Genomic DNA, 24,524 nt, shown 5'->3' on the forward strand with positions numbered 1-24,524 from the left:
AACATTAGAATATGAACGTCATAAAGTAAATATTAGAAATATCATAAAAAGGTAGTAGTGGGATTCGAGAAAATAATATAAAAAAAAAAAAATTTTTTTTATCGCAACACTTTTTGTCCCTATTAAAAAAATAATAGTGATTGGAAATACATACACACAAATGTTAATATATGTTAACATTTAAATTTATAACAACACATTTTACCTGAGAAGTTGAGAAGTCTGATGGTTGTCTCTCTGTGTGTGTTGGGGGGCAGGGGGTTGCGTGTGTGTGTGCACGCAGAGTGCATGGACGTGCGTTTTGACAGCAGCTCTTGTAGCATAGGGCCATTCTTCATACCTCTCATGGTAATAAAGCTACTGAATTGCATCAAACAACTATGAGTATCTTGACCACAGCGACAACCTAACTCTATACTGTATACATCGTATACAGTATATATTTAATTAAAATGATTCAATAGTGATTGGGACACAATCACTGCGGGAACAAAAAAATACCCTTGTAGACACACATTTTAACAATGACCATTTATTCACACACCATATGGGCTTCAAAACGTGTGACAGAGTGCTGTAGGCTGCTGGCTGGCTTGAAAATTTAAATTATACATGTGGAGTACAAAGTATGTGTGTATCAGCTCAGTCTGGTCGGGTCAAAGCTCGGCCAATTTGAATTTGTTCTGACATATACAAAATCTATTTTGAAAAAATACAAACACAATGGCGCTCGTTGCGATTAAAGAAGATCCTTTCTGAGCGCATGCGTCGAACAAACACACTCAAAACTTGTGAAAAAAAAAAATGGTAAAAGAAAACGGAAAGGGGCATCAGCTGAGTAAAAGCATCACTTGTTGGCAGCATCAAATAAAATTGAAAAAATACAGTTTTCATGTAATCAGAAAGCACAATCACACACAATTCCAAGTGCTGGAGGAGAGTCCACACACGCTCACCTCCTAAAACAGTGATTTTCACTTACTTTTTCATTCCCCAAAAGTATTTTAAAGCTGTCATCTTCATATTTGTGCACAAGTCCACTCTTCTTGCTCCTGTGCCATCTTCTCCCCCAAAAACATGTCCAATCAGATGGTGCATGTGTGTATTTTGGGAGTGTGCGTGTGTGTAGGTAAAGACAGATGACAGACAAGAAGCTTTTTTGTGCTGATTTTTCCATGTACCACCGGCTCAGTTCTCTCCTTCTGAGAGTCTCTGTAGTGTCCATGTAGACGTGGACATGTGTGGGGGGGATGCTAATAGTGTGTGTATGTGTTGTGGGAGCACAGTGACACCCAAGCATGAAAGAGTTGGAGAGAAGAGTGTTGCATCAGTTCTTTTTTGTTTTTTTTTCTTTTGAGGCATTAAGTTCAAGTCTCCCCTTCCCTCAAGGCTTCTACTCTCCTGTCAAGGAGTGTCACGGTGTGCACACCCTGCTCAAACAAAGGAGGAAAATCCCGTCACGGGCGTGCGTGAGCCTTGCGGGTTGGTGTTTGGATTGGCGTGGGTGAGCGCCGGCTGTCCCGTGGGCGTGTAGACTCCGCCTGCGCTGTGTTGGGTGACCACGGTCTGGTAGTACGGCTCTGAGTCAGGGGCGGCGGTGGCACACTCCTCGTAGCTGAACGGCGAACCCAGTGGCTTGAGACCTTTGGGCTGCCGCTTCCACGAATTGTAGTAGGTAGGGTCACTCATGTAGTGGTTGACGAAGGAGTGCTTGGGCTGCTCGTCCTCGTAGTCGCTGTCCGTCAACTGGACCCACACACAGAAGAAATATGATAAGAAATATGACAAGAAGACTACTTTCCTCAATTACCGTATTGGCCCGAATATAAGACGGTGTTTTTTGCATTGAAATAAGACTGAAAAAGTGGGAGTTGTCTTATATTCGGGGTCTAGACATTATACCCATTCACGACGCTAGATGGCGCCAGATATCATTGAAGCGAATGCTGAACTTGAGTAATGTTCTCTCGTGACAGATCTCAGCGACTCTCAAGTTTAACCAGTTTGTATTATTTTATTGCAATGTTTTTCCTTATTCAGATTTGTTTCAAGACTACAGTTACAGTCAGACCTCACTTTGATGGTTAATGCAGTTATTGCAATTTTGTTGTTTTATCACAATAGATTGGTTTATTTACATTTCAAAAACCAGAAGCCATTCATTTACGAATGTGATTGCACTTTAGTTACCATATTTAAATGTTCAGATATTAAGATTTGAATGAGGCAAAATAACATGCTTTTTCTCTCAAATATATTGTTATAATAATTTGTTTCAGATGTACAGTAATTATTTTCTTGTATAAAAATTAATTTGGTGACCAAAAAGTCTTTTTTCAAACTTGAGTCTTGAAAAAGATGGGGGTCGTCTTCACAAGGAACAGTCATTTTACAAACAGTCACTTTACAATAGTCATTTTATAACAGTTACTTTATAAATAGTCACTTTATAACGGTCATTTTACAAATAGTCATCTAGTCATTTTATATAACCATCCCTTTTTGCACAACCATGTATGTAGGTATGTATGTATGTATGTATGTCTATGTGCGTAACTGCATGAGTATATATGCGTGTGTGGGTATGTACGTACATATGTGTGTATATGTGTATGTATATATATATATATATATATATATACAGTATGTATGTGTATATGTATGTATATAAGTGTGTATGTGTGTGTGTGTGTGTGTGTGTATGTATATAGAACAATACATTTGCACTACTGCAGTCAGCTTCTTTTCTATTCACCTGTTTTTATAATGTGTCTTGTTTCATAGATATTGTCAGACTGTACAGTTGTCTATTTTTATATATATTTTTATTTTAGGGCTGTCAAAATTATCGCGTCAACTGCCGGTAATTAATTTTTTAAATTAATCACATGAAAATACCTGATGCAATTAACATACATGCTCCGCTCAAACAGATTAAAATGACAGCAGAGTGTCATGTGCACTTGTTACTTGTGTTTTTTGGAGTTTTGTCGCCCTCTGCTGGCGCTTGGGTGCGACTGATTTATGGGTTCAGCACCATGAGAATTGTGTAATTATTGACATCAACAATGGCGAGCTACTAGTTTATTTTTTGATTGAAAATTTTACAAATTTTATTAAAACGAAAACATTAAGCGGGTTTTTAATATACATTTCTATAACTTGTACTAACATTTATCTTTTAAAAACTACAATTCTATCCATGGATCACTTTAACAGAATGTTAGTATTAATGCCATCTTGTTGATTTATTGTTATAATAAACAAATACAGTACTTATGTACAGTATATTGAATGTATATATCCGTCTTGTGTCTTATCTTTCCATTCCAACAATAATTTACAGAAAAATATGGCATATTTTATAGATGGTTTGAATTGCGATTAATTAGGATTAATTAATTTTTAAGCTGTGATTAACTCGATTAAAAATTTTAATCGTTTGACAGCCCTAATTTATTTCCTTTTTTACTTGCCACTGAGGTTAGAGAGTAACGCAATTTCAATTCTCTGTCTGTCCTTGCACATGTGGTAGAATTGACAATAAAGCAAACTTTGACTTTATAATCAGGGCCGTTTTATATTCTGGCTAACGGTATATTTCTAATCAAACAGACAAATTCAGAGACAGACTCGTTCAGCCAGCATCCTTAATGCAGCTTTTAGTAAATGAATGTAACACAAATGGGCTGAATGGACAATTGAAGAAGAGCTACCTCTGACTCAGAAACCTCGGTTGGTTTCTCAGTGAGTGTAGTGCTCTCTGTCAGAACCGCTCCATTGTAGTTGTTGCAGATGTCCTCATCTGAGTAGTGAAGTCCGCCTGGACTTGGTCTGGGAGGTGACCTGGAACCGTAACGCATGAACGTGAGAAGCTTTGTCTGAAACTAGGTTGAGGGTACTAAAAGGGACAGACAACACCTAGTACAGGGGCCGGCAACCCAAAATGTTAAAAGAGCCATATTGGACAAAAAAAATATATGTCTGGAGAGGCAAAAAATTAAAAGTCTTAAATACGCCTATTAATAAAGGCAACACATGCTGTATGTATCTGTATTAGCTTTATTAGCCTACTATCAAAATGACTAAGTCGGCTAAAAATACATAATGAGCTTTCATTATTTAATGTTTATTTTCTCTGCAGCACATTCAATGCACCACGTGACTATTCTGTTGTATGATGCTACATGAAGTTTAACTTGATTACAATATTGATGAATTGTTTCATTGCTTGTATGAAATTACAGAAATGCAATGAAGACATTCGATTTTTGATGTTGTTTTTATTTTGAGGTTTCGAAAAACAACAAAATGGAACGTGTAAATATTTTGATTTCCAAAAAAGAGGATACTCGGCCCGGCCTCGAGATACTTAAATTTTATTCAAAGTTCACTAAAAGATGCCTTGGCACTTTAATATATTTAAAGTGTGCCTTTTCCGTCTGGATAGAAAAATTCGTTTAAAAAAAAAAAAAAAAAAGCTATATAACCAAAGACACAAATTCAGATCCGCATACATTACTTAACAGGCTTTGTTATTCCTAAAATAATAAAGCAAAAAAAATGCCTCTTCTGTATTGGTGAATCCTTGAATCCTTGAACAAAATAATAGCTGTCATTTCAATTCTTACTGCACAAATAAATAATCTGACACAATGTTCTAAATAATACCTCTTCTTTAGAAAATCCAGCTTTAACAAAAAGATTGTTTCTTTTTGCAGTAAAATAATTTAATATAAACCGTAGCCCCAAGACTACAGCTACAACTGGTGTTGACAAATTGTTATTCCCATTCACTTATTATTCTCATTCAATGTTATAGATTACACACAATCAATAACTTAAATAAACAGGCAAACAATTCAACCAGCATGTTTCCAAACGCAGCACTTCAAAATTACATATCCCATAATGCCTGGTGCGGCTTACTTCACTGACACCTAGCACCGGTAGCCGAGGCAAAAATCAAACATTGCTATAGAAGTTTACAATCATCGGCAGCGTAACAATGCGACACCAAATGGGATTTTACAGATCACACCAGTATAAAGCTCCGACAGAAGTCAACAACTGCCGAAAGGTAAGTTTATCAATTGTGCATACCGATAGCCTGTGAGCTCCTGTCGTCACGACTCACAAAGGTTTGTTTGTGAATGAGAATTGACAGTTGACGCCATGATAAAGCCAGTCTATGACTGTGCACGCATGCGCAAATTTGTATCCAAAGTAGAATAAGGGTATTTTTGACGTTATTACACTTTTAGGCACATGAGCATTTGATTATGTATGTATTGAACACAAGTCTTAACAATTGGGCAACATGTCACAGACCCGACAGTACCGTAGTATTCTGTGCAAATTGTCAGTCAAAAAACTGGTCATTTTCATGAATTTATAAAACCCCGCCGGACGCCCCTGACAGGATGTAAAAAGTGGACATGTCCGGCAAAAGAGGATGTTTGGTCACCCTAAACTAAGCTATGTGGAACTTAATATGCGTGTGTATGTGTGAATCTGTGATGTTTCGTCATGAAAAGGCACATCCCATTAATTCTTCGTCTAATGACAGATGACAAGATTTAGCCAAGACATTGCCACGGAGACAGTCAAGAGGGTGCCTTGGGGCAAAGGTCTCAGGTGGACGGGAAATTGTGGGCGGGTTAAGCAAACGTAACTTCCAGGAGATTAGCTCCTCCCCTAGGCCAGGAAATCGATAAAAATCATTGTTTTGGGTGTTGGCAAACACAAGATTTTTGCATCTGCTTCTGAGTTTGTATCTGATTCAACTGGATTGTTTCCATAATTGAGATGTAATAGTGATGGTGTAAGAAGTAGGATTAAGTTGTATTAATCACAGAATACCCCCCATTAACAAATGTGTGTATATTTGTGTTAGACATGGCACCTTGTTCCGTTCTTTTTCAAGAAGGTGTTCTTGGTATTGGTAAGCGCTCTGCTATTGAGCTCCAGTGTGGTGAAACCTCCATTGTCCAGTGTGACAGACTCCTCTACTGAAGACATGTGTTTGCCTAAAGGAAGACAAGATGGAGCACATTGAAATAAAATAAGCATCAATGTTAATTATGTTCACTTTGTACTTTCAGTTGTTTCTCTTAATGCTGTCTGATTTAATTGGTTCGACTCATTTGCTTAAAGCAGGAACTTGAAGATTCTTAGACCACAAAATGGAATCAGTAGAACAACATAGTACCAGAGGTGGGTAGTAATGGGTTACATGTACTCCGTTACATTTACTTGAGTAACTTTTTGAGAAAAATGTAGTTCTAAGAGTAGTTTTACAAAGATATATTTTTGACTTTTACTTGATTTGTTTTTTTGTGAAGAAAAAAACACTACTCTTACTCCGCTACTTTGGGCTGCACAAGAGTTGAGAGACATTTTGCGATGCCAGAGTAGAGATTGTATTACCTGGTGTATTAACGAGGTAGCTCTACCGATTTCACTAATGAGACATCACAACAATAATCACATGATTACATTATACCAATCAGACGCAAGCTTGCTGTTCTATCTTTACGGCAGCCTGTTCAATTTTCAAAGCACTGTAAAAAATGAAGTATTTGATATAGAGTGCTGCCTTCAACATGATTGGAAAGCGTGGATTTTAACCCCTCTCCCAGTTTTTACCGAATGACCACGGAAAAACGGAAATATGATCCTTTTATTTCAAAATAGTAATTATGAAGGAACTCTTCACTATTCAAACTTGGAACTAATTCCTCCATCAGAGGGCAGTCATGCTCTTTAGACGAATAATGCTTCATTTATGTAATTTTTTTTCTCTTGCCGGGATTCAATAGTTTTTTATAACTTTTATTTCTTTAGCTTAATGTGGTTATAAAATGGGTTATTGGACAGTATCATTATAACAACAGTCCATATAGATTTGTGCTCAGAAAAAAATACCACTGTTTAAAAAAAAAAAAATATATATATATATATATATAATCAGTTACTCAGTATTCTTTTCACCAAATACTTTTATACTTGTACTTGAGTACATATTTTGGACGACTACCTTTACTTTTACTTTATATTATTGTGATACTTGAGTAAAATTTTTGGCTTCTCTTCCCACTTCTGCGTAGTAGAAGCAGAAATTGACTGGAATTTATAACCCCGGTTTTACACCAGGCGCGTCTGCGTCAACGCGGCTGTTAAAGTCAAGCGGCGAGTGCACACCAGTTGCAGAGAGGCTGCCTTTCAGATGCGTCCCAGAAGCGGTTAAACACGTCACATGTGTCGAAACGAATGGCAGACTTTATTATTTGTCGCGAGAGGGAACCCTCCTGCGTCAATCCAACCAGTTAGGATCGGTCAGACCGGAATTCAGTGGTGTACAAATACGGTGGATCCGGTCGATTTTCAAAATAATATGCATGTAACTTTAAAAAAATCATCAATAAAACTTTTTAAATCCTTTCATAAGAAAAAAGGATTCATTGAGGAGTTTGATTTTGAAAATACATGTTAAAGTCTTTCTTTGTCATTGCAATTTTGTTTATCTTCAGCACAGGACTTCTTTTTCTTCTTTATTTCAGAAAAAAAGTTGACCAACACACAGGGTCTGAAAGGCAAATGGTTGTTGTATTGTTTTCTTTAAATACCCGCTACTCTTGGACTCTCGCACGATCTTGCAGACCTCGCCTGAACTGATCGAGCAACTCCACACATGTTCTGCTCGTAGAATGCATCCTGTTGAAATTGGGTGCTAGCGTCAGCGTTGAGTTGACGCGCCTGGTGTAAAAAGGGGTCAGTCTGAGTTTGTCAAACGTGAGTCACTGTTTAATTTCCATTGCTGCAAGATACACAATTTGGATGAAATATGAATCAAAATTGGTCGGACAAAATGAAAATTTTGAGCAAATTAAATGATGTACAGTGTATCACAAAAGTGAGTACACCCCTCGCATTTCTGCAGATATTTAAATATATCTTTTCATGGGACATCATTGACAAAATGACACTCTGACACAATGAAAAGTAGTCTGTGTGCAGCTTATATAATAGAGTTAATTTATTTTCCCCTCAAAATAACTCAAAATATAGCCATTAATATCTAAACCCCTGGCAACAAAAGTGAGTACACCGCATGGGAACTACGTAGATCCCTAAATGTCCAAATTGAGTACTGCTTGTTATTTTCCCTCCAAAATGTCATGTGACTCATTACAGGAGTGCTCTCAGGAAATAGACAAACTTTTCATTGTGTCAAAGTGTCATTTTGTCAGTGTTGTCCCATGAAAAGATATACTTAAATATCTGCAGAAATGCGAGAGGTGTACTCACTTTTGTAATAAACTGTATATTGAACCTATAGTCTTGCAATATTTTTACATGATTTTACATGATTCTTACATATTTCCCCTCATTATGATATCACTTTTTGCTCACGATATTTATTGAAATTGATTTTTAACCCTTTAACACCTAAGCCTATTTTGGCCGAATTTGCATGCATTTGATGTTGCCTTTATATTTCAAAGAAAAAATTGTTCACAATGGCCAAGTTGAGTCCCTTTTTTCAGGACACGTTGAACTTCATGTCCAAACTGTTGTTTTCTTCACTCACCAATTATAATCCACATTTTGGACCCAAAAAGACAAAAAAAAATTTGTAATGTTGGTGTCCCATTGACAACCAAACATGCTCGACCAACCGTTTTGAAGCTTGATAATATTTATTCAACTTGTTAGGATAAACATTCAATCGAAAAAAATAAGATTGAATAGTTTTATGTTTGACTATTCAAAACAAACAGCGGGTATGGTCATAGGCGTTTTTGGCCTTTACACATACTATGGTCAAAACAGGTTACAGTATATACAGTGCAAAATAGTGAGAAAAAAAATTATATATATCATCTAACACAAAAAAGGTTTGGAGGATATCTCTTTGTGAAGTTAGGTATGATACTCATCACCTTATCTAAAGTATACGTACATGCAATCAAGCTTCTCGAACACACATCTATATAAAAATTGAAAAGATTCATAGTGAAGAAAAATATATATATAACATTGAAAAAAAGTATTTTCAAAAATATTGACAAGTAGTTCAGTTCAATTAAATTTTTTCAGGCATGCGACCCGATAGTTTTTTTTTTCTTCTTCTTTTTTTTTGCGCACTCAATAAAGTTTGTTTTTGAACAGGTCACTGAGCTGCGTCACATACAACGTCACACAGCCTATTCTTCTGCCGTTTGAGCGCTGCTATCACTTCTACTCGCCGAGACGCCGACTAATCCGAGGAAAACAACGACAAATGCAGCTCATCCTATTCCTTGAGTTGATGTAAAAATGCATTAGCTTGCGCTAAATTTAGTTTTCGATTCATTCTGCACGTTTCAAAGTCGCTCGCGCAATCCAACCGGTGTTCATGCCTCCTTTTCCTTAGTTGGCGCCTAGCTCGGCAATTTATTAAAAATGTTCACATTCGGTTCGTCCTTCTTGACATCACAACGGCTCTTGGGATCTGTAGTTTTTTGTGCTGCTTTCGGTTTTGAAAAAGGACAAGAAATGATGGAAATATGGAGATAGATACATGGTAAATGCATCGTTTTAATGCATATTTATGAGTGCAATAAAACTATAAAACTCAAATGACATTATCTCCCGTTTTTCTTGGTCGATTGACTTCAAATAAAAACTGACGTGGACATCAACTTCCGCACTTTCAAATGAGACCAACCAGCGGCACGTGGGTGACGTAATTACAGCGTGACGAAGCTTCAAAGACGACATGCGTAAACGCGTCGCTGCCGACACGTTCGGTGTTAAAGGGTTGATCACCTTTCCAGGAACAGCATTTGACATAGTATTAGTGGAATAGTAGGAATAGGAAGTTACTTCTAAAATTAATTAGTTTTAATCGCTCAAGGGTGTATTACATTTTGATATGACAATGTTCTCATTGAATTGTTATTTATTAACTACAAAAAAATAGGTATACTTAAAGAAATACTACAAGGTAATATTACACATTTAATTTTTTTGGGTCAATTTTGTTATTTTTACAAGCAACAAACTAGTAAGGAAACAAATCCATTGACTACAAACTATTGCATAAATACACATATACGTATGCAGTTCAAGGAGAATGTTTTTACAGAAATCGGATCACCAAAAAAAGAATGGGGACTTGGAACACTTACCAATCATCAAAAAAGTGGTTGATATCTAATTTACAATTACAGAAAAACAATCACTAATGACGCTGAACACTAATTGGCCCGTTAATGCAGTGAGCTATAGTAGATCACCCTTTCCAACTATATAAATTAGTTCAACTACTACTGGTGTAAAACAATCATTTTGTGGAACAAACTGATGAGTGAGTTTTTTTTTTTAGGGAATTCTCTCCTTAAACAGCCATCTAACTACTAAATGTCACATTTGCAAATTGTACCGAAACAGTGAGCTGGTAGCTATGATAATAATTGTTTCCATTCACTTTATTATGCAGTGATAATAATGTGTGTAGTGTATATCTCCAAGGTTTCACTCTTGAGTAGACTTGCCTGTTTATTTTTGGATTAGAAAGCAAAACGTACTGAAGCTGAGATAGTTTAAGCTTTAATTAAAAAGCTATTCCCAGTATCTGCCTGCAGCCTTATTCAGAATAGATTACAAAGACTATATACTGGATGTATACATTGCTTTGTCTTTTTTTTAGACTGAGATGCTTGAGGGCACCAGGGGAGGAATAAAGATACGACCTGGTTTTCGTCTACGAGGCTCATCTTGGGCTGCCCTAGGCAATCTTACTCTTAACTAGTCACCTTGTTGAAAAAATAGAACTCAAATTAAAAAAAAAAAAAAAAACATGTTTTCAACAATGATGTGCATATAATGAGCTGTCATATGGAGTATCAAATTGTCATGAGTGAATTGAACACATCAGTTTAAAAACAGTGTTGAAAAGTAATAAGTACAAATGCATACTGAACTTGAGTTTTTTTTAATTTTTTTTTTTACGGTATTCTATTTTTCTGGCGTCTCTGTGAACTTGTACAACAACAATGCAAGTACTTTTGTCACCCCTGGTTCCCATGTGGTCTTACCTGTGCCACAGGCTTTGTACTTGCTGCCGTGCCCATGCAGCAGCAAAGTGAAAACTAGGATGAGAATGAGGATGAGGCCCACCAGCGCCATGACCAGCAAGAACCACCACTCCTCATAGAATGGTCGCTCGGACAAAGCTGTAGACATAAAATAGGTTAAGAACGTCGTAAAAAGTGTATGACTAGCATGACATAAAAACAACTCAAACAGTTAAAAGAACGTCCCAGACTTTTTTGGGGGAGGTTTTTCGAGGTCATTAAGCACAACCTGAATTCATACATAAGGCGCACTGTCCAGTTTTGGGAAGAATAAAGAATTTTAAGCGAACCTTATAGACCGTAAAATATGGTACTGACGTACGAATTATTTGAAATGGGATATTTAAATATTTGTTCAACTTCCCTATGACCGTAATTTTCAGACTATAAGGTGCACCTGACGATAAGTCACCACCCACCAAATTTGACATGAAAACGGCATTTGTACGTAGATAAGCCGCACTGGACTATAAGTCGCAGCTGTACTAACTGTATTATGGGATATTTTCACAAAAAAAACCTTCTTAACCGGTAACACTTTATATGACAACAGCGTCATATGACTGTTATAAGACGGTCATAATTATGGCATGACACTGTCATGAGCATTAATGAATGCTTATGACGTCATGATAATTTTCATACAGAAAATAATTACATCTGAAACAAATGATTAAAGCAATATATTTGAGAGAAAAAGCATGTTATTTTGCCTCATTCAAATCTTAATATCTGAACATTTAAATATGTAAATCAAAGCAATCACATTCGTAAATGAATGGCTTCTGGTTTTTGAAATGTAAATAAACCAATCTATTGTGATAAAACAACAAAATTGCAATAACTGCATTAACCATCAAAGTGAGGTCTAACTGTAACTATAGTCTTGAAACAAATCTGAATAAGGAAAAACATTGCAATAAAATAATGCAAACTGGTTAAACTTGAGAGTAGCTGAGATCTGTCATGACAGAACATTACTGTTAGGGCCTCTGCTCCTCCCTCCTGAGTTCTCAGCTGCCTCCGGCAGGTGTGCATGTTTTATCCTAATTACAGGTTGGAGGTCAGACGGGTGGAGCAGCCACAGGTGCAGGCTATCACCATCAGCAGCCTTTAAAAGCCAGTGGACACCTCGCCTCGTCGCCAGATCAACTCGTCTAGTTCAGCTGTCAGTTGCATCACGCCTTGCTTATATATTGTCTTTGATTCTCGGCTCACAATATTCTGCTTTTCGCCCCAGGACCTGTTTCTGCACGCCACTTGTTGGATCCCAACGCCTGGTTCTTCCCTGAACACTGCCTGCTTCTCGCCGGTCTGTATTCCAGGAGCTTTGCTCGCAAATAAACTAAACATTTGTGGATCACAGTCAGTTGTACCGTTGTCTGCTCCGGGATCCCCTCCTATCTGCGCAACCGTAACAATTACTCCTCAAGTTCAGCATTCACTTCAATGATATCTGACGCCATCTGGCGTCGTGAATGGGTATAATATCTAGAGCCCGAATATAAGACGACGCTCACTTTTTTCATTTCAGTGCAAAAAACACCGCCTTATATTCGGGCCAATACGGTAGTTATGTTTGAGGCTAAGCTCAGGCGTGCATCCGACACCAGCAGTTTTGACGTGCTAAAAATGATAATACAGGATTTAGTTGAGCTTTACTTCCATCTTGGACTCAACTAGCAACTGAGCTCAGCCTCAAACAATACAAAAAAAAATAAAAAAGGAGGATCTAAGTCCAACAAAAGAACAATTGGCTAACTTGCATAGCATCTTAAATGCTAAATAATGCTAATGCCAGATTGTTTCTAGTGCGCACCACATACTATCTGCTGCGCACCAGATGGCTTAAATTTATTTTATTTCTGTCGATGTCTCTTTAGGGGCTTCGTAGTCAAGTGTCATGTTTGTCACCAACTCCATTTATGTCCAGCTTGGGTCGTTTACATCCATTCAAAAGGGAGATAATTTGCCGGTGGACACTCAATGATATCTGTCATAAGTGCTCATAACAGTGTCATGTCATAATTATAACTGTCTTATGACAGTATTATGACACCACTGTCAAATAAAGTATTACCCATTAACCCAAATAATTAAAAAAAATAAGCCGCACTGGACTATAAGCCGCAGAACTCAAAATGAAGGAAAAAAGTATCGGCTTACAGTCCGAAGATTACGGTAGTTTGGGAATTTCCTTAAAAAATAAAAATAAAAAAAAAACAAAAAACAGAATGAGTTCCTATTTTGACATTGAAATGGGTTTAACTGGAAGAGAATGCGGAAGTATAATGGTTATATAGCCACTAGATTGCAGGCGAGAAAATACAGTGTATCACAAAAGTGAGTACACCCCTAAGTACAGTATATCTTTTCATGTGACGACACTGACAAAATGTTACTTTGATACAATGAAAACTAGTCTGTGTGCAGCTTACATAAGAGAGTTACTTTATTTTCCCCTCAAAATAACTCTAAATATAGCCATTAATATCTAAACCCCTGGCAACAAAAGTGAGTGCACCCCTATGAAAAAACGCACATCCAAATTGAGTACTGCTTGTCATTTTCCCTCCCAAATGTCATGTGACTCGTGACAGGAGTGCTGTCAGCATTGCTGCAGAGATTGAAGAGGTAGGGGGTCAGCCTGTTAGTGCTCAGACCATACGCCACATACGACATCAAATTGGTGTGCATGGCTGTCACCCCAGAAGAAAGCCTCTTCTGAAGACTGTACAAAAGAAAGCCCACAGACAGTTTGCTGACAACATGTCAACAAAGCACATGGATCACTGGAACCATGTCCTATGGTCGGATGAGACGGGCGGGCTTTCTTGTGTACTGTATTCAGAAGAGGCTTCACACAGACTACTTTTTATTGTGTCAAAGTGTCATTTTGTCAGTGTTGTCCCATGAAAAGATATACTTAAATACTTTTTGTACTTTTGTATGTATGTTTTAAACCAACTGCTTTCATTTAATCGTCATCAAAATCAACTGAATGGGCATCCCAATTTTAATTTAACAGTGTGGTTATGTGCGTGTGTCATAGTATATGTGTGAGTGTGTTTACCAGCGAGTGCAGCTGAGGGTTTGCTCGGCTGACCGAAGCCAAAGCGGTTGACGGCAATGACTCGGAACTCGTAGCTGACCCCGGGTCGCAGGCGCTCCAGCGGCACCGCCACGGACCGGGTGCCGGGAGACAGCAGTCGGATGAAAGAGTCCCACAAACCCTCATCTGAGCACAAAGGGGGAAGGAAAGTTCCAAAAAAAGAACAAAAAAGAAAATGTGAAACCTTTATATTACTGTTTCTAATCGTAATTTTTTTCTCATAAAATTTGGACTTCATTCTGAAACAAGTAACTATTTTAATTTATGTATTGTATATTCACTTAATTTTAATATCTCGACTTTGTTGTTTCACATTCATACAAATTTAGGTGTTATTTTTCACATTTTTATCTTAATAATTCAACATTATTCTAGAAAAGTATGAACTTTATAATTTTGGCCATTTGTCGAGATATTATGACAATTTTAGAAGAAGGTGTCAACATTACTTACGTTATTATATACTGAATATTCATGAAATCCATTCTTCTAATTTCGCAGAACTATTTTTTCAACTAATAAAGCCATTACTTTGATAAATTTATTCAACTTCATTCTATTACTTTATAATTTATTATTGATAATTTATAATTTTATGATTTATTCCTTCATTACGTCTCGTAATTCTTGTGATAATTAGATATCTTTAAAATGATCTATATTATAATTCCAATATTTATTGTACCTCCGGCATTAATCTGGTAATATTTGCATTTTATTATCTCATAATATGAATAGAGAATATTTTTTAAGTAAAAATAATTTCAAGTGCTGTTTTTTTTAAAATTTATTTTATTTTAATTAATTCTTGGTATAATCTTTTATAACACATTTTAATGTAAAATTCTAACTATCTCTTAATATTACAAATCTATAGGCATAAAGTTGGTACTTTATATATTTGAATGATTCACATATGGCAACAAATTCACAATCATATACACATCTTGATTTTCTCATACTATCACAACATTAAAACACATTTATTTTAGTCATCATTGTTTGACTTTATTGTTCCAAGATCTCAACACAATCTTCATGCTATGAGCAAACATCTCAATGGTTTTGATGTACAGTAATTGCTCGATTTTGATGTAATGTACATAATGTTGAAAATTATGTCTTCATAGAGTTGTATTTATCTATTTATGAAGGTCTACAATTTGTACTTGACGAGCCTGCACTGTTCTGAGTAGCACTGGAGTAGTAAATATAATGATGTTTGATTGAGTTTACAATTCCAGTCGGGATCAGCATAATAGCCTCATATTTACCAAGGCCATTAAATCATTTGCCACTGATCATCTCTGATAGATCATCTCATTACAATATTGCAGCTGAGCTGATTAGTGTGGCGGGTGCATACATCCCGAGAGACGGAGACGTTAAAATACCCAAAAGGTCTAAACTTCACCTGAGGGACGCGACTCGATCACGTAACCGCTTATGGGCGCAGCCCCGTTGTCGCCCTCTGCCCAGTGGATGGTGAGTGAGGAGGACTCCTTTGTGATGGAGATTTCTGCAGGCGACCCGGGTGCGCCTGCATGGCCAAATAGGGACGCACACATGTACATATTGTATCAGATTGAAATAGTTTGCTGGTAGAATGACCCAAACACAAGTAAGGCACGGTCATCCTTTGTGGCCATGCAGTGGCTAACAGTGGAATTTTACCAGAAATAAATGGAAAGCAGAGAAAACTGGTGTAACAAAACTGTACATAAAGACAACTTTGCTATGCGGGAACATGCGATGGAGGTTGATTACTGAATTTGTTAATATTAAGTTTTTGGAGGTAGTTTAAGGAAAATCATATTTGGTAGCCTAGCAACCGCCTCCTACAATATGAGGCTTTAAAAAATAAAAGAAACAAGAACACTCCTATAATTTTGTGAAAAGCAAAAAAAATAGGAGTAATTTTCATTTGTATCAAAAGCAACAGAATATTAGTAAAGCATATTCCAATCAGTGACATAATTACTGCAATAAATTATAAAACTAATTCTTTGGAAATGACTTTTTTAGAAATTAGTTTTTTTTTTTTAAATAGAGAATTTACAATACTTCAAGTTACCTTTAAATGATCAAAAATATTATTATCCAGCTGCTTTTCTTGCTCACCAGTGCACAGCAGTTTACTGCTTGTTAGAGTCAACGATGAGTGACAGTTGTGGCTGACTTAAAAGACGCCGCATCTGTCAATCATCGTTGAGCTTGTTAAATACTTGCGTGTTCTATCAATGTGTTCTCAGCAGCCTGAGGAGATATGGGTGGACTCACTCAATGAAGCATTTAATAAAGGCAAGTATTTTTGTACGTTATTCTCGTTTAAAAATAATTCGGTGGGACAGCAACATGTTTATAACTTATCGTAATTATTACATTTGAAGTGCTTAAAAACCATTTATTAAAATGTACATAGTGCAAGGAATTTATTAAAAAAACCTGGCTCACAAGTTGTCTTTTCATGAGGTATGTAAAAAAACAAGAAAAAAACAATACTACCTCATCAGAGAAAACTAAGAGACCGTGGAGCGTAGAAATGTTGTATTTCCCCAATATTATTATTATTTTAACCAATAACACTATCATACTAATCATCATCATATTAATACTTTAAAATGTGCATCTTTGAGAACTACTTTTTTTTTCTTCTTATGAACCAGCAAGGACCAACACATTTGATCGATTAACTTGTCACTGTTCACTGAAATGGACCTTTATTTGTTTGCGATAAATGATCACAATCGATTAATTGCCTGGTCCTAATACAAACACACCACACTGACACACTGATTAATGCCCACCTTTCACAGGCTCTGCTGTAATGTTTGCACGTATCGGGGGTCCGTAGCTGACGGTGAGGGCTTGGACTGTGAACGTGTATGTGGCTCCTTTCACCAGGTCTCGAACCTTCAACCATCGCTGCCAGCTGCCCTTCACATCCACCGTCACCACTTTGCTGACGCCTGGCCAGATGTGGTACGTTGACTTTGTCTTTATTTTATATTGTAGTAAGAATCTGTGTGTTTACAAAATGAGTGTGCATACCTTGCACCGGAGCAGTGGGTTGGTAGATGACCTGGTACCCCTCCAGCAGGCCATTGGGGGTTAAAGGAGTCCCCCATGAGACGTTGACGCTCCCTTCCGTCACCTCAGAGAAGGAGAGGTAGCTTGGCTTGCTGGGGGCTGCAAGGTTGTCATGATGGTCACATTGTGTCCTCGCAAGCTATCCGGTCTTTTTAAATAGGGTTAACTTATAGAGAGTTTTCCTTTTCTGAATATATCTTTTAATATACACTGTATATATCTATATACAATGCTGGCCAAAAGTATCGGCACCCCTGCAATTCTATCATATAATGCTCGATTTCTCCCAGAAAATGATTGCAATTACAAATGTTTTGGTAGTATTATCCCAATTTATTTTTGCATGCGATGAAAAAGTACAAAAATGAATGAAAAAAAAAAAAAATCATTATCATTTTATACAAAGTATAATATAATATTTGTGACACACATTATTTGATGTGAAATATTTTTTTCTTTATGTGGGATTTTTTCCCCACTGAATAAATGCACTTGTATTGGAGGTTGGATTTTTCTCTTTTTTTCCCATTAAGGTCCCATATTATTTGAGTAAAAAAAATTATTAGAAGCTAAAAAACACATCTTTTTCAGGGGTGCCAATAATTATGGAGGGCACTGTAGTTTTTGCCACCACTTGTTATGTGCCACAGGTAAGTAAAAAGTGCTGTTAATTACACAAATTAGAGAAACATCACATGATTTTTCAAAGGGCGCCAATACTTTTAACCAGCCCATTATTGGAGTTTTGTGTAAAATGAAAATGTATATTTTTTTCCCCCATTCTATTTTGTGTTTTTTTCATTGCAAGCAAAATAAATGAAGATATTACTACCAAAGTGTTTGTAATTGCATTTGTAATCATTTTCTGGGAGAAATTGAGCATTATCTGACAGCCAATACTTTTGGCCAGCTGTGTATATATAATTGCTTTTTTCATGTTACTTTACAGCAAACACTTTTTAAAAAAAACTTTATCAGAACATATAAGTGTTTCTTACCCGACTGTAGGGTTTGTGCACCGCGTGGGTCGCTGGGCGGTCCGTCTCCAGCCGTGTTAAAGGCGGTGAGAGTGACCAAGTAATTTGTGTAGCTGCTTAGGTTACTCAGGAGCATGCGGGTGTCCGGTACAAAAATCACCTTCACCTTCTCTGTCTGGTTCTGCCTGCCCTTCTGCCAGTAGTGTACCTGCAACACGAGAGGAGCTGTAACCAACCCTGACCGACACCTCCACAGCCCATTTGTTGTTTTGCCTCATCATATCCACTGTTTACGTACAGACTGTTTGCTCCTCGACGCCCTCTCATTAATTCTGATAACATAAAACGGTGACAATGCTGCTTCATTAACAACAGCAGGACGTTGCTGTCAGGACACAAACAAGTACAGACAAATGTGGAGATTGAGTGGTTCATCGTGCAAATAGTTGTTTTTCATGGGTTTCTACTGAAGGGGTATTTCCTCACAGGTCACAATTCGATTACGTTTAATCCTGATACTACTCTTTAAGACGAGTATCAAGTATCTTTTTTTTTTTTTTTTTAAACAATATTTATCTATTTTATGTCCACTTATCCTCACAGGGTTGTGGGTATGGTCACCATAAATATTTTTGTTGCTTTTCAGGGAATTAAATGAGTGAATTCATTCATTCATTCATTCATTCATTTTCCATGCCGATTTTCCTCACAAGGGTCGACATTTGAATTTATTTCAATGAATTCATCCATTTCCAGCACTGCTGATCAGTGACCTTGCAACTACTGAAGTAAATTAAATTTTGGTACCACTCACGGAAAAGTAATTTAATATAAATGTAAACACCAACACATGCTTGTCAAGAGCTATTTCAATTAAAGCAGGTTTAGTTGGAATAATTAAAAGGCTATACACTGTAAGTGAGCAATGCACTCGCCAAGAGCAGACTGTGCAATGCATCTGATGCATTGAAATAGGCCTCCTCTCACCCGTAACACTGCAAGTGCAACTTCATTTCTTTGATCCACTTTAGCAAAGCACAACACACACTGATGGATCTCCACCGTGCGGAAAGGAAATAAATGAAGGTGCTAAGCGGCTGCAAATAAAGGCTCGACATGAAAAGTGCTTGAAAAGTCGTCCTTCTATCTGATTCACACTAATTGCAACAACTATGTCGGCTGAGCCTTGTGCATTATAAATGAATTAAGGAGAGGAAAAAAACGTATCTTGTATTCACAAGAGCTTTTAGAGAGAAGAGAGCCAAAGCAGATGTGACAGAACTTTTCACTTACTTGGTTTATTTATAGCTTTGGCTAAACATGCTAATTGAATGAAAAGATGGTAACAATGCATCAGAATGTTGAGCGCACATTATCCTGTACACTGAGATACATTGAATATACAACATAAATATAAAACTGTATGAAGAAATTTAAACATATGAATAATAATCTATATCTATTTAACAATTTACGTCATATTGACATATCGTATTTCATGTAATGTTTTATTATAATAATGTTTAACCGATTTTTACACATGTGTGACAGTTCATGTTTACTAAAAAGAGATGCATCTGTGATGTGACTAATGCCTTTGTGACATATTAATAATACATTTGTCAGTTGCTTTAAATAACAACAACAACAAGTCAAAAATAAAGCTGGAACTCCATTTGTAAATGAGTCAAATGCAAGTGCAAACTACTATTCAGCATTATCATCCCCATTTACAACCTTGGAGGCAGTCTCTTAGGAGAAGCACTTGAGGGCAGCACTATACCAGCAGTCTTTAGGCAGAGTGACTCAGGAAGCACAGCGGATGGTTTATGATAGAAAATTTCAAGAATTCTCACTCAGATTTACAACCTTGAAGGAATTATGGAACCATCTATGTTTGAAAGAACAATAGAATTAAAATTAACAATGCTGTGTTCTATTTCTTCGATTACTCTCTCAGGGGCGTTACCAGGGGTGAGCAGTGCCCACCCACGGACACGCTACTAACGGCAGTCTGGGCACAGCGTATGGTATCCCATTCATATAGTACTGATGTGTTTTAAGTTTTAACCTTTGCGTTGTTACCTCCTCTTTCACCTTAAAAAAAAAAAAGTAAAAATAAAAAAATAAATGTTGGTTTTGTTCCTAGAGGGCGCTACACATTTATGCATATTTTTTATTTTATTTATTTATTTATTTTAATCAAAGTTTTAACCACTGGATTTTCACCTGGATGTTGAGTTTGGTGAGTTTTGAAGCATTCTGAGGGGGTCAAAGTAGGGCTCAAAGCGTCGGCGGGACAAAGAATGACTGCTAGGGGGCGTTACGTAGTGTATTTGGAATTTGTCTTTACACGGTATCAAAGATTGCACCCGTCTTGACCTGCCTGCCGATTTTGGTGCATTTGAAAGCATTCTAAGGGGGTCAAATTGAACTCAAAGGGGCTGCGGAACAAAGAATAACTATAACTAGGCCTGCAAGCAGGACTGAACGGGCCCTCGCAATCTAGCGCAACTCGGACTATGTGCAGGTCAGGGTGGTGGCAGATCCTCCTCTCTAATCATCTCATTAGAACCTAACAAGCTCGAAAGTCGCCTCTTTACATTCACACACCTAACAGATTAAAAAAAAACCTAGTGGAGAGAGTACTACAAAAAAGGAGGTACTACTGAGCTGTGCAGCCAAGCCCTTATTCAAAACCAAAATTAATATTCTAACTGGGCCAATTCGACCAAGTGTGCCAAATATTGTGGCTCTATAAGCTGCCTGAGTCTCTGAAAAAAAGTATTTCCTTTAAATGGCGAATAAAGGGTCGTCACGGCAACAGACAGAGACACGTGGACATGGGCCGTAAATAAGTATTTTAATAGGTCTTGAAACTACAATGACCAACCTGAAAAGAACTGGACATCTATTGGAAAAACGAGTGACTTTCTATTGCCACTAGTTGGCGCTGTAGGGTTGATGCAAATGACCCCTACAAGGCCCTTCAGGGTATGACTCTCAACAAGCACGGGAAGTTTGGCGCAGATATGTTGTATATCTGCCGAGTTATGACTGTTCAAAGTTTTTGGAGAGAAAAATTGTTGACAGTCATTTTCACTTTCCTGTTTGGACCCCTCCGCTTCAACGAAACTTCAATATTTTTTATCAGGCACCTGAAGACAGGTCTTAAGGCTTCCCTTATGCAGCTTTGAGGTAGATTGATTTTTTCCCTTTAGAGGAGGAGTGTGTCCCGTAAAAAAAGGGCATTTCCTGTTCCCACTAGGAGGCGCCAAGCACAAATGGTAAATTTTCAATCCAGTCCTGCTCAGGCTGGTATACCTCACACACATGCCAGATTTAAAATAGATTGAACGTTGTATGAGGGAGTTATCAGTCATTTTCCGAATTCGGTGTTTTGGCGAAAAAATGGCCGACTTTGGCACCCCGCCCAGGTCAGGCCCGTGAATGAAAACACACCATTTTGATAACTTAAGATTTCATATGCCTCATGAACAGTCTCGCCAATTTTGAGAATGATCAAACTAATTCCCTAGGTGCCAAGGTGTAAAATGTGCACACTGTAAATCGATAAAAATTTCACATTCAATCCAAAATACCCGATTTCCTGTTGGGTTTGGAATACGCATGCAAGAGACTTTTTGGAGCAGTTTTGTACAAGGTATCGACTCTCCGAATTTCATACCTCTACGTTGAAAAAACCTAAATGGAGAGGCCTTTTTGAAAATTTCAAGGGGGCGCCACTGAGCCATTTTGTTACATGTTTTTGTAACGTTGCAAGATTATTGAACGTTATCCAAAGCCACATGTATGTCCAAATTTTTGTGAGTTTTCGTGCATGTTCAAGCCTCCAAATGTAAACTCCTACTGTGAACCGATAAAAATTTCACATTCGATCCAAAATACCCGATTTCCTGTTGGATTTGGAATACGGGTGTAAGAGACTTTTTGGAGCAGTTTTGCACAAGGTATCGACTCCCCAAATTTCATCACTCTATGTTAAAAAAACCTAATAGGAAACACCTTTTTGAAAAATTCAAGGGGGCGCCACTGAGGCATTTTGTTACATTTTTTCGTAACATTGCAAGATTATCGAACGTTATCCAAGGCCGTATGTATGTGCAAATTTTTACGAGTTTTTGTGCATATTCAAGCCTCCAAATGTAAACTCCTACTGTGAACCCATGAAAATTTCACATTCGATCCAAAATACCCGATTTCCTGTTGGATTTGGAATATGGGTGCAAGAGACTTTTTGGAGCAGTTTTGCATAAGGTATCTACTCCCCAAATTTCCTTGCTCTATGTTGAAAAAACCCAATAGGAAAGGCCTTTTTTAAAACTTCTTTCTGTCGCCACTAGTTGGCACTGTAGAGTTGATGCAAATGACCCCTACAAGAACCTTCAGGGTATGACTCTCAACAAACACGGGAAGTTTGGCGCAGATATGTTGTATATCTGCCGAGTTATGACTGTTCAAAGTTTTTTGCGTGACAAATTGTTGACGTTCATTTTCACTTTCCTGTTTGGACCCCTCCGCCTCAACGAAACCTCAATATTTTTCATCAGGCACCTGAACACAGGTCTTAAGGCTCCCCTGATGCAGGTTTGAGGTCAACAGATTTTTTTCCCTTGGAGGAGGAACCTGTCTCGTAAAAAAAGGCATTTCCTGTTCTCACTAGGGGGCGCTAGACCTAATGGGTAATATTTCAATGCACTCGTGTTAAGGGTGGGATACCACACATACATGCCAAATATGAAAAAGATTGAACGTTGTGTCAAGGAACTATAAGTCATTTACTGAATTTGTCATTTTGCCGAAAAAATGGTCGACTTTGGCACCACGCCCAGGTCAGACCCGTGAATGAAAACGCACCATTTTCAAAACTTAAGATTTCATATGTCTCCTGAACAGTCTCACCAATTTTGAAGATGATCCAACTAACTCCCTCGGCGAAAAGGTCTCAAATGTGCACCCTGTAAATCGATAAAAATTTCATATTTGATCCAAAATAACCGATTTCCTGTTGGGTTTGGAATATGCGTGTAAATGCTTTTTTGGAGCGGTTTTGGACAAGGTATAGACCCCCTAAATTTCATTGCTCTACGCTGACAGACCCTAATGTTATAGGCCAATTTTAAAATTTCAAGGGGGCGCCACTGAGCCATTTTGTTATATTTTTTTGCAACGTTGCAAAATTATCGAAATTTACAATTTTCCGGACGTATGTGCAAATTTTGGTGACTTTTCGTGCATGTTCAGGCCTCCAAATTGGCCGTTTTCATTTGCCCTGAAAAAAAAAAAAAAAAAAAAAAAAAAAAAAAAATCCTTTGCAAAACAATAGGGCCTTCGCACGCTTAGTGCTCGGGCCCTAATAATTATAATAAAACCGAGGAACCACAATAGGTTACCTAAAAAAACATTGTCACCTGCATCACCTCAATTATGGATGTGTTCTAAGTCAAAATCAAACCAACTTATATTTGTTTACACCAAATCACAACAACAGTTACAGTGGGGAGAACAAGTATTTGATACACTGCCAATTGGCAGTGTATCAAATACTTGTTCTCCCCACTGTATCTCAAGGAGAAAACAAGGTGCAGTAGCCCTACATTGTAGCTTTTTTTCGCTGTGAGTCACGTTCCGCATTCCTACATTGGGTATTGAAGTTTACAGTATTATTCACTGCATTGCTAAATTTAAACTATTTGATTATCTTCGTTGTAGCAGGTATATGTCTGCTGTAACATAATGTAGAAATGTTCCATAAATTAGAACATCGTGGAAGAGGAATGCTTCTCTGGTAATCAGTGGAACATTGTCGTAGTATACGTAGGAATGCTTCTCTGATAAATTCTACCCACTTGAAATAAAAACCCAAAAGGATGAAAAAAAGCACAGTTGTCTTGTGTGAATAACTGAAAATGTGAAGGAAAGAATGTAAATTGTGTTCAAATTCTGAAATGACCCAATAGAGCATCGTTGTAGCATACATAGAAGATAGAATGCTACTGTGATTACGTAAACGTGCACAATAAACACAGTTGTCAGACTGGCATACGGGAACCCTATCCTGATAAAGTACGCTGGTCTGGCAGAACACCGTCAGTGTTTAATCTACCGCGGTGCAGATTTACAGCATATAAATCTTGTGTGTAAATTTCTGTTACTTACTTACTCATCACACTCTCCCCACCCATATTGTTGGATAAGTTG

At 37.4% G+C, this 24,524-nt stretch overlaps 1 protein-coding gene across 4 annotated transcripts in view; it reads right to left on the reverse strand.

Annotated features, from left to right (window-relative positions):
* Positions 1–532: 532 nt before the first annotated feature.
* sdk1b (sidekick cell adhesion molecule 1b) overlaps positions 533–24,524 on the reverse strand; it is a 620,017-nt gene continuing 596,025 nt past the window's right edge. For all 4 annotated transcript variants that reach the window (XM_057843728.1, XM_057843727.1, XM_057843730.1 and 1 more), the window contains 9 exons: positions 18,324–18,510; positions 17,287–17,424; positions 17,043–17,204; positions 15,650–15,775; positions 14,197–14,361; positions 11,085–11,222; positions 5,906–6,029; positions 3,717–3,846; positions 533–1,746 (listed from right to left, as the gene is read on the reverse strand). In XM_057843728.1, the coding sequence (XP_057699711.1) occupies positions 1,435–1,746; positions 3,717–3,846; positions 5,906–6,029; positions 11,085–11,222; positions 14,197–14,361; positions 15,650–15,775; positions 17,043–17,204; positions 17,287–17,424; positions 18,324–18,510 (1,482 nt within the window). In that variant the 3' untranslated portion in view covers positions 533–1,434. The remainder of the gene's footprint in view (positions 1,747–3,716; positions 3,847–5,905; positions 6,030–11,084; positions 11,223–14,196; positions 14,362–15,649; positions 15,776–17,042; positions 17,205–17,286; positions 17,425–18,323; positions 18,511–24,524) is intronic.

This window comes from Corythoichthys intestinalis, chromosome 8 (genome assembly GCF_030265065.1).
Source record: "Corythoichthys intestinalis isolate RoL2023-P3 chromosome 8, ASM3026506v1, whole genome shotgun sequence".
Classification (NCBI taxonomy): Eukaryota; Metazoa; Chordata; class Actinopteri; order Syngnathiformes; family Syngnathidae; genus Corythoichthys; species Corythoichthys intestinalis.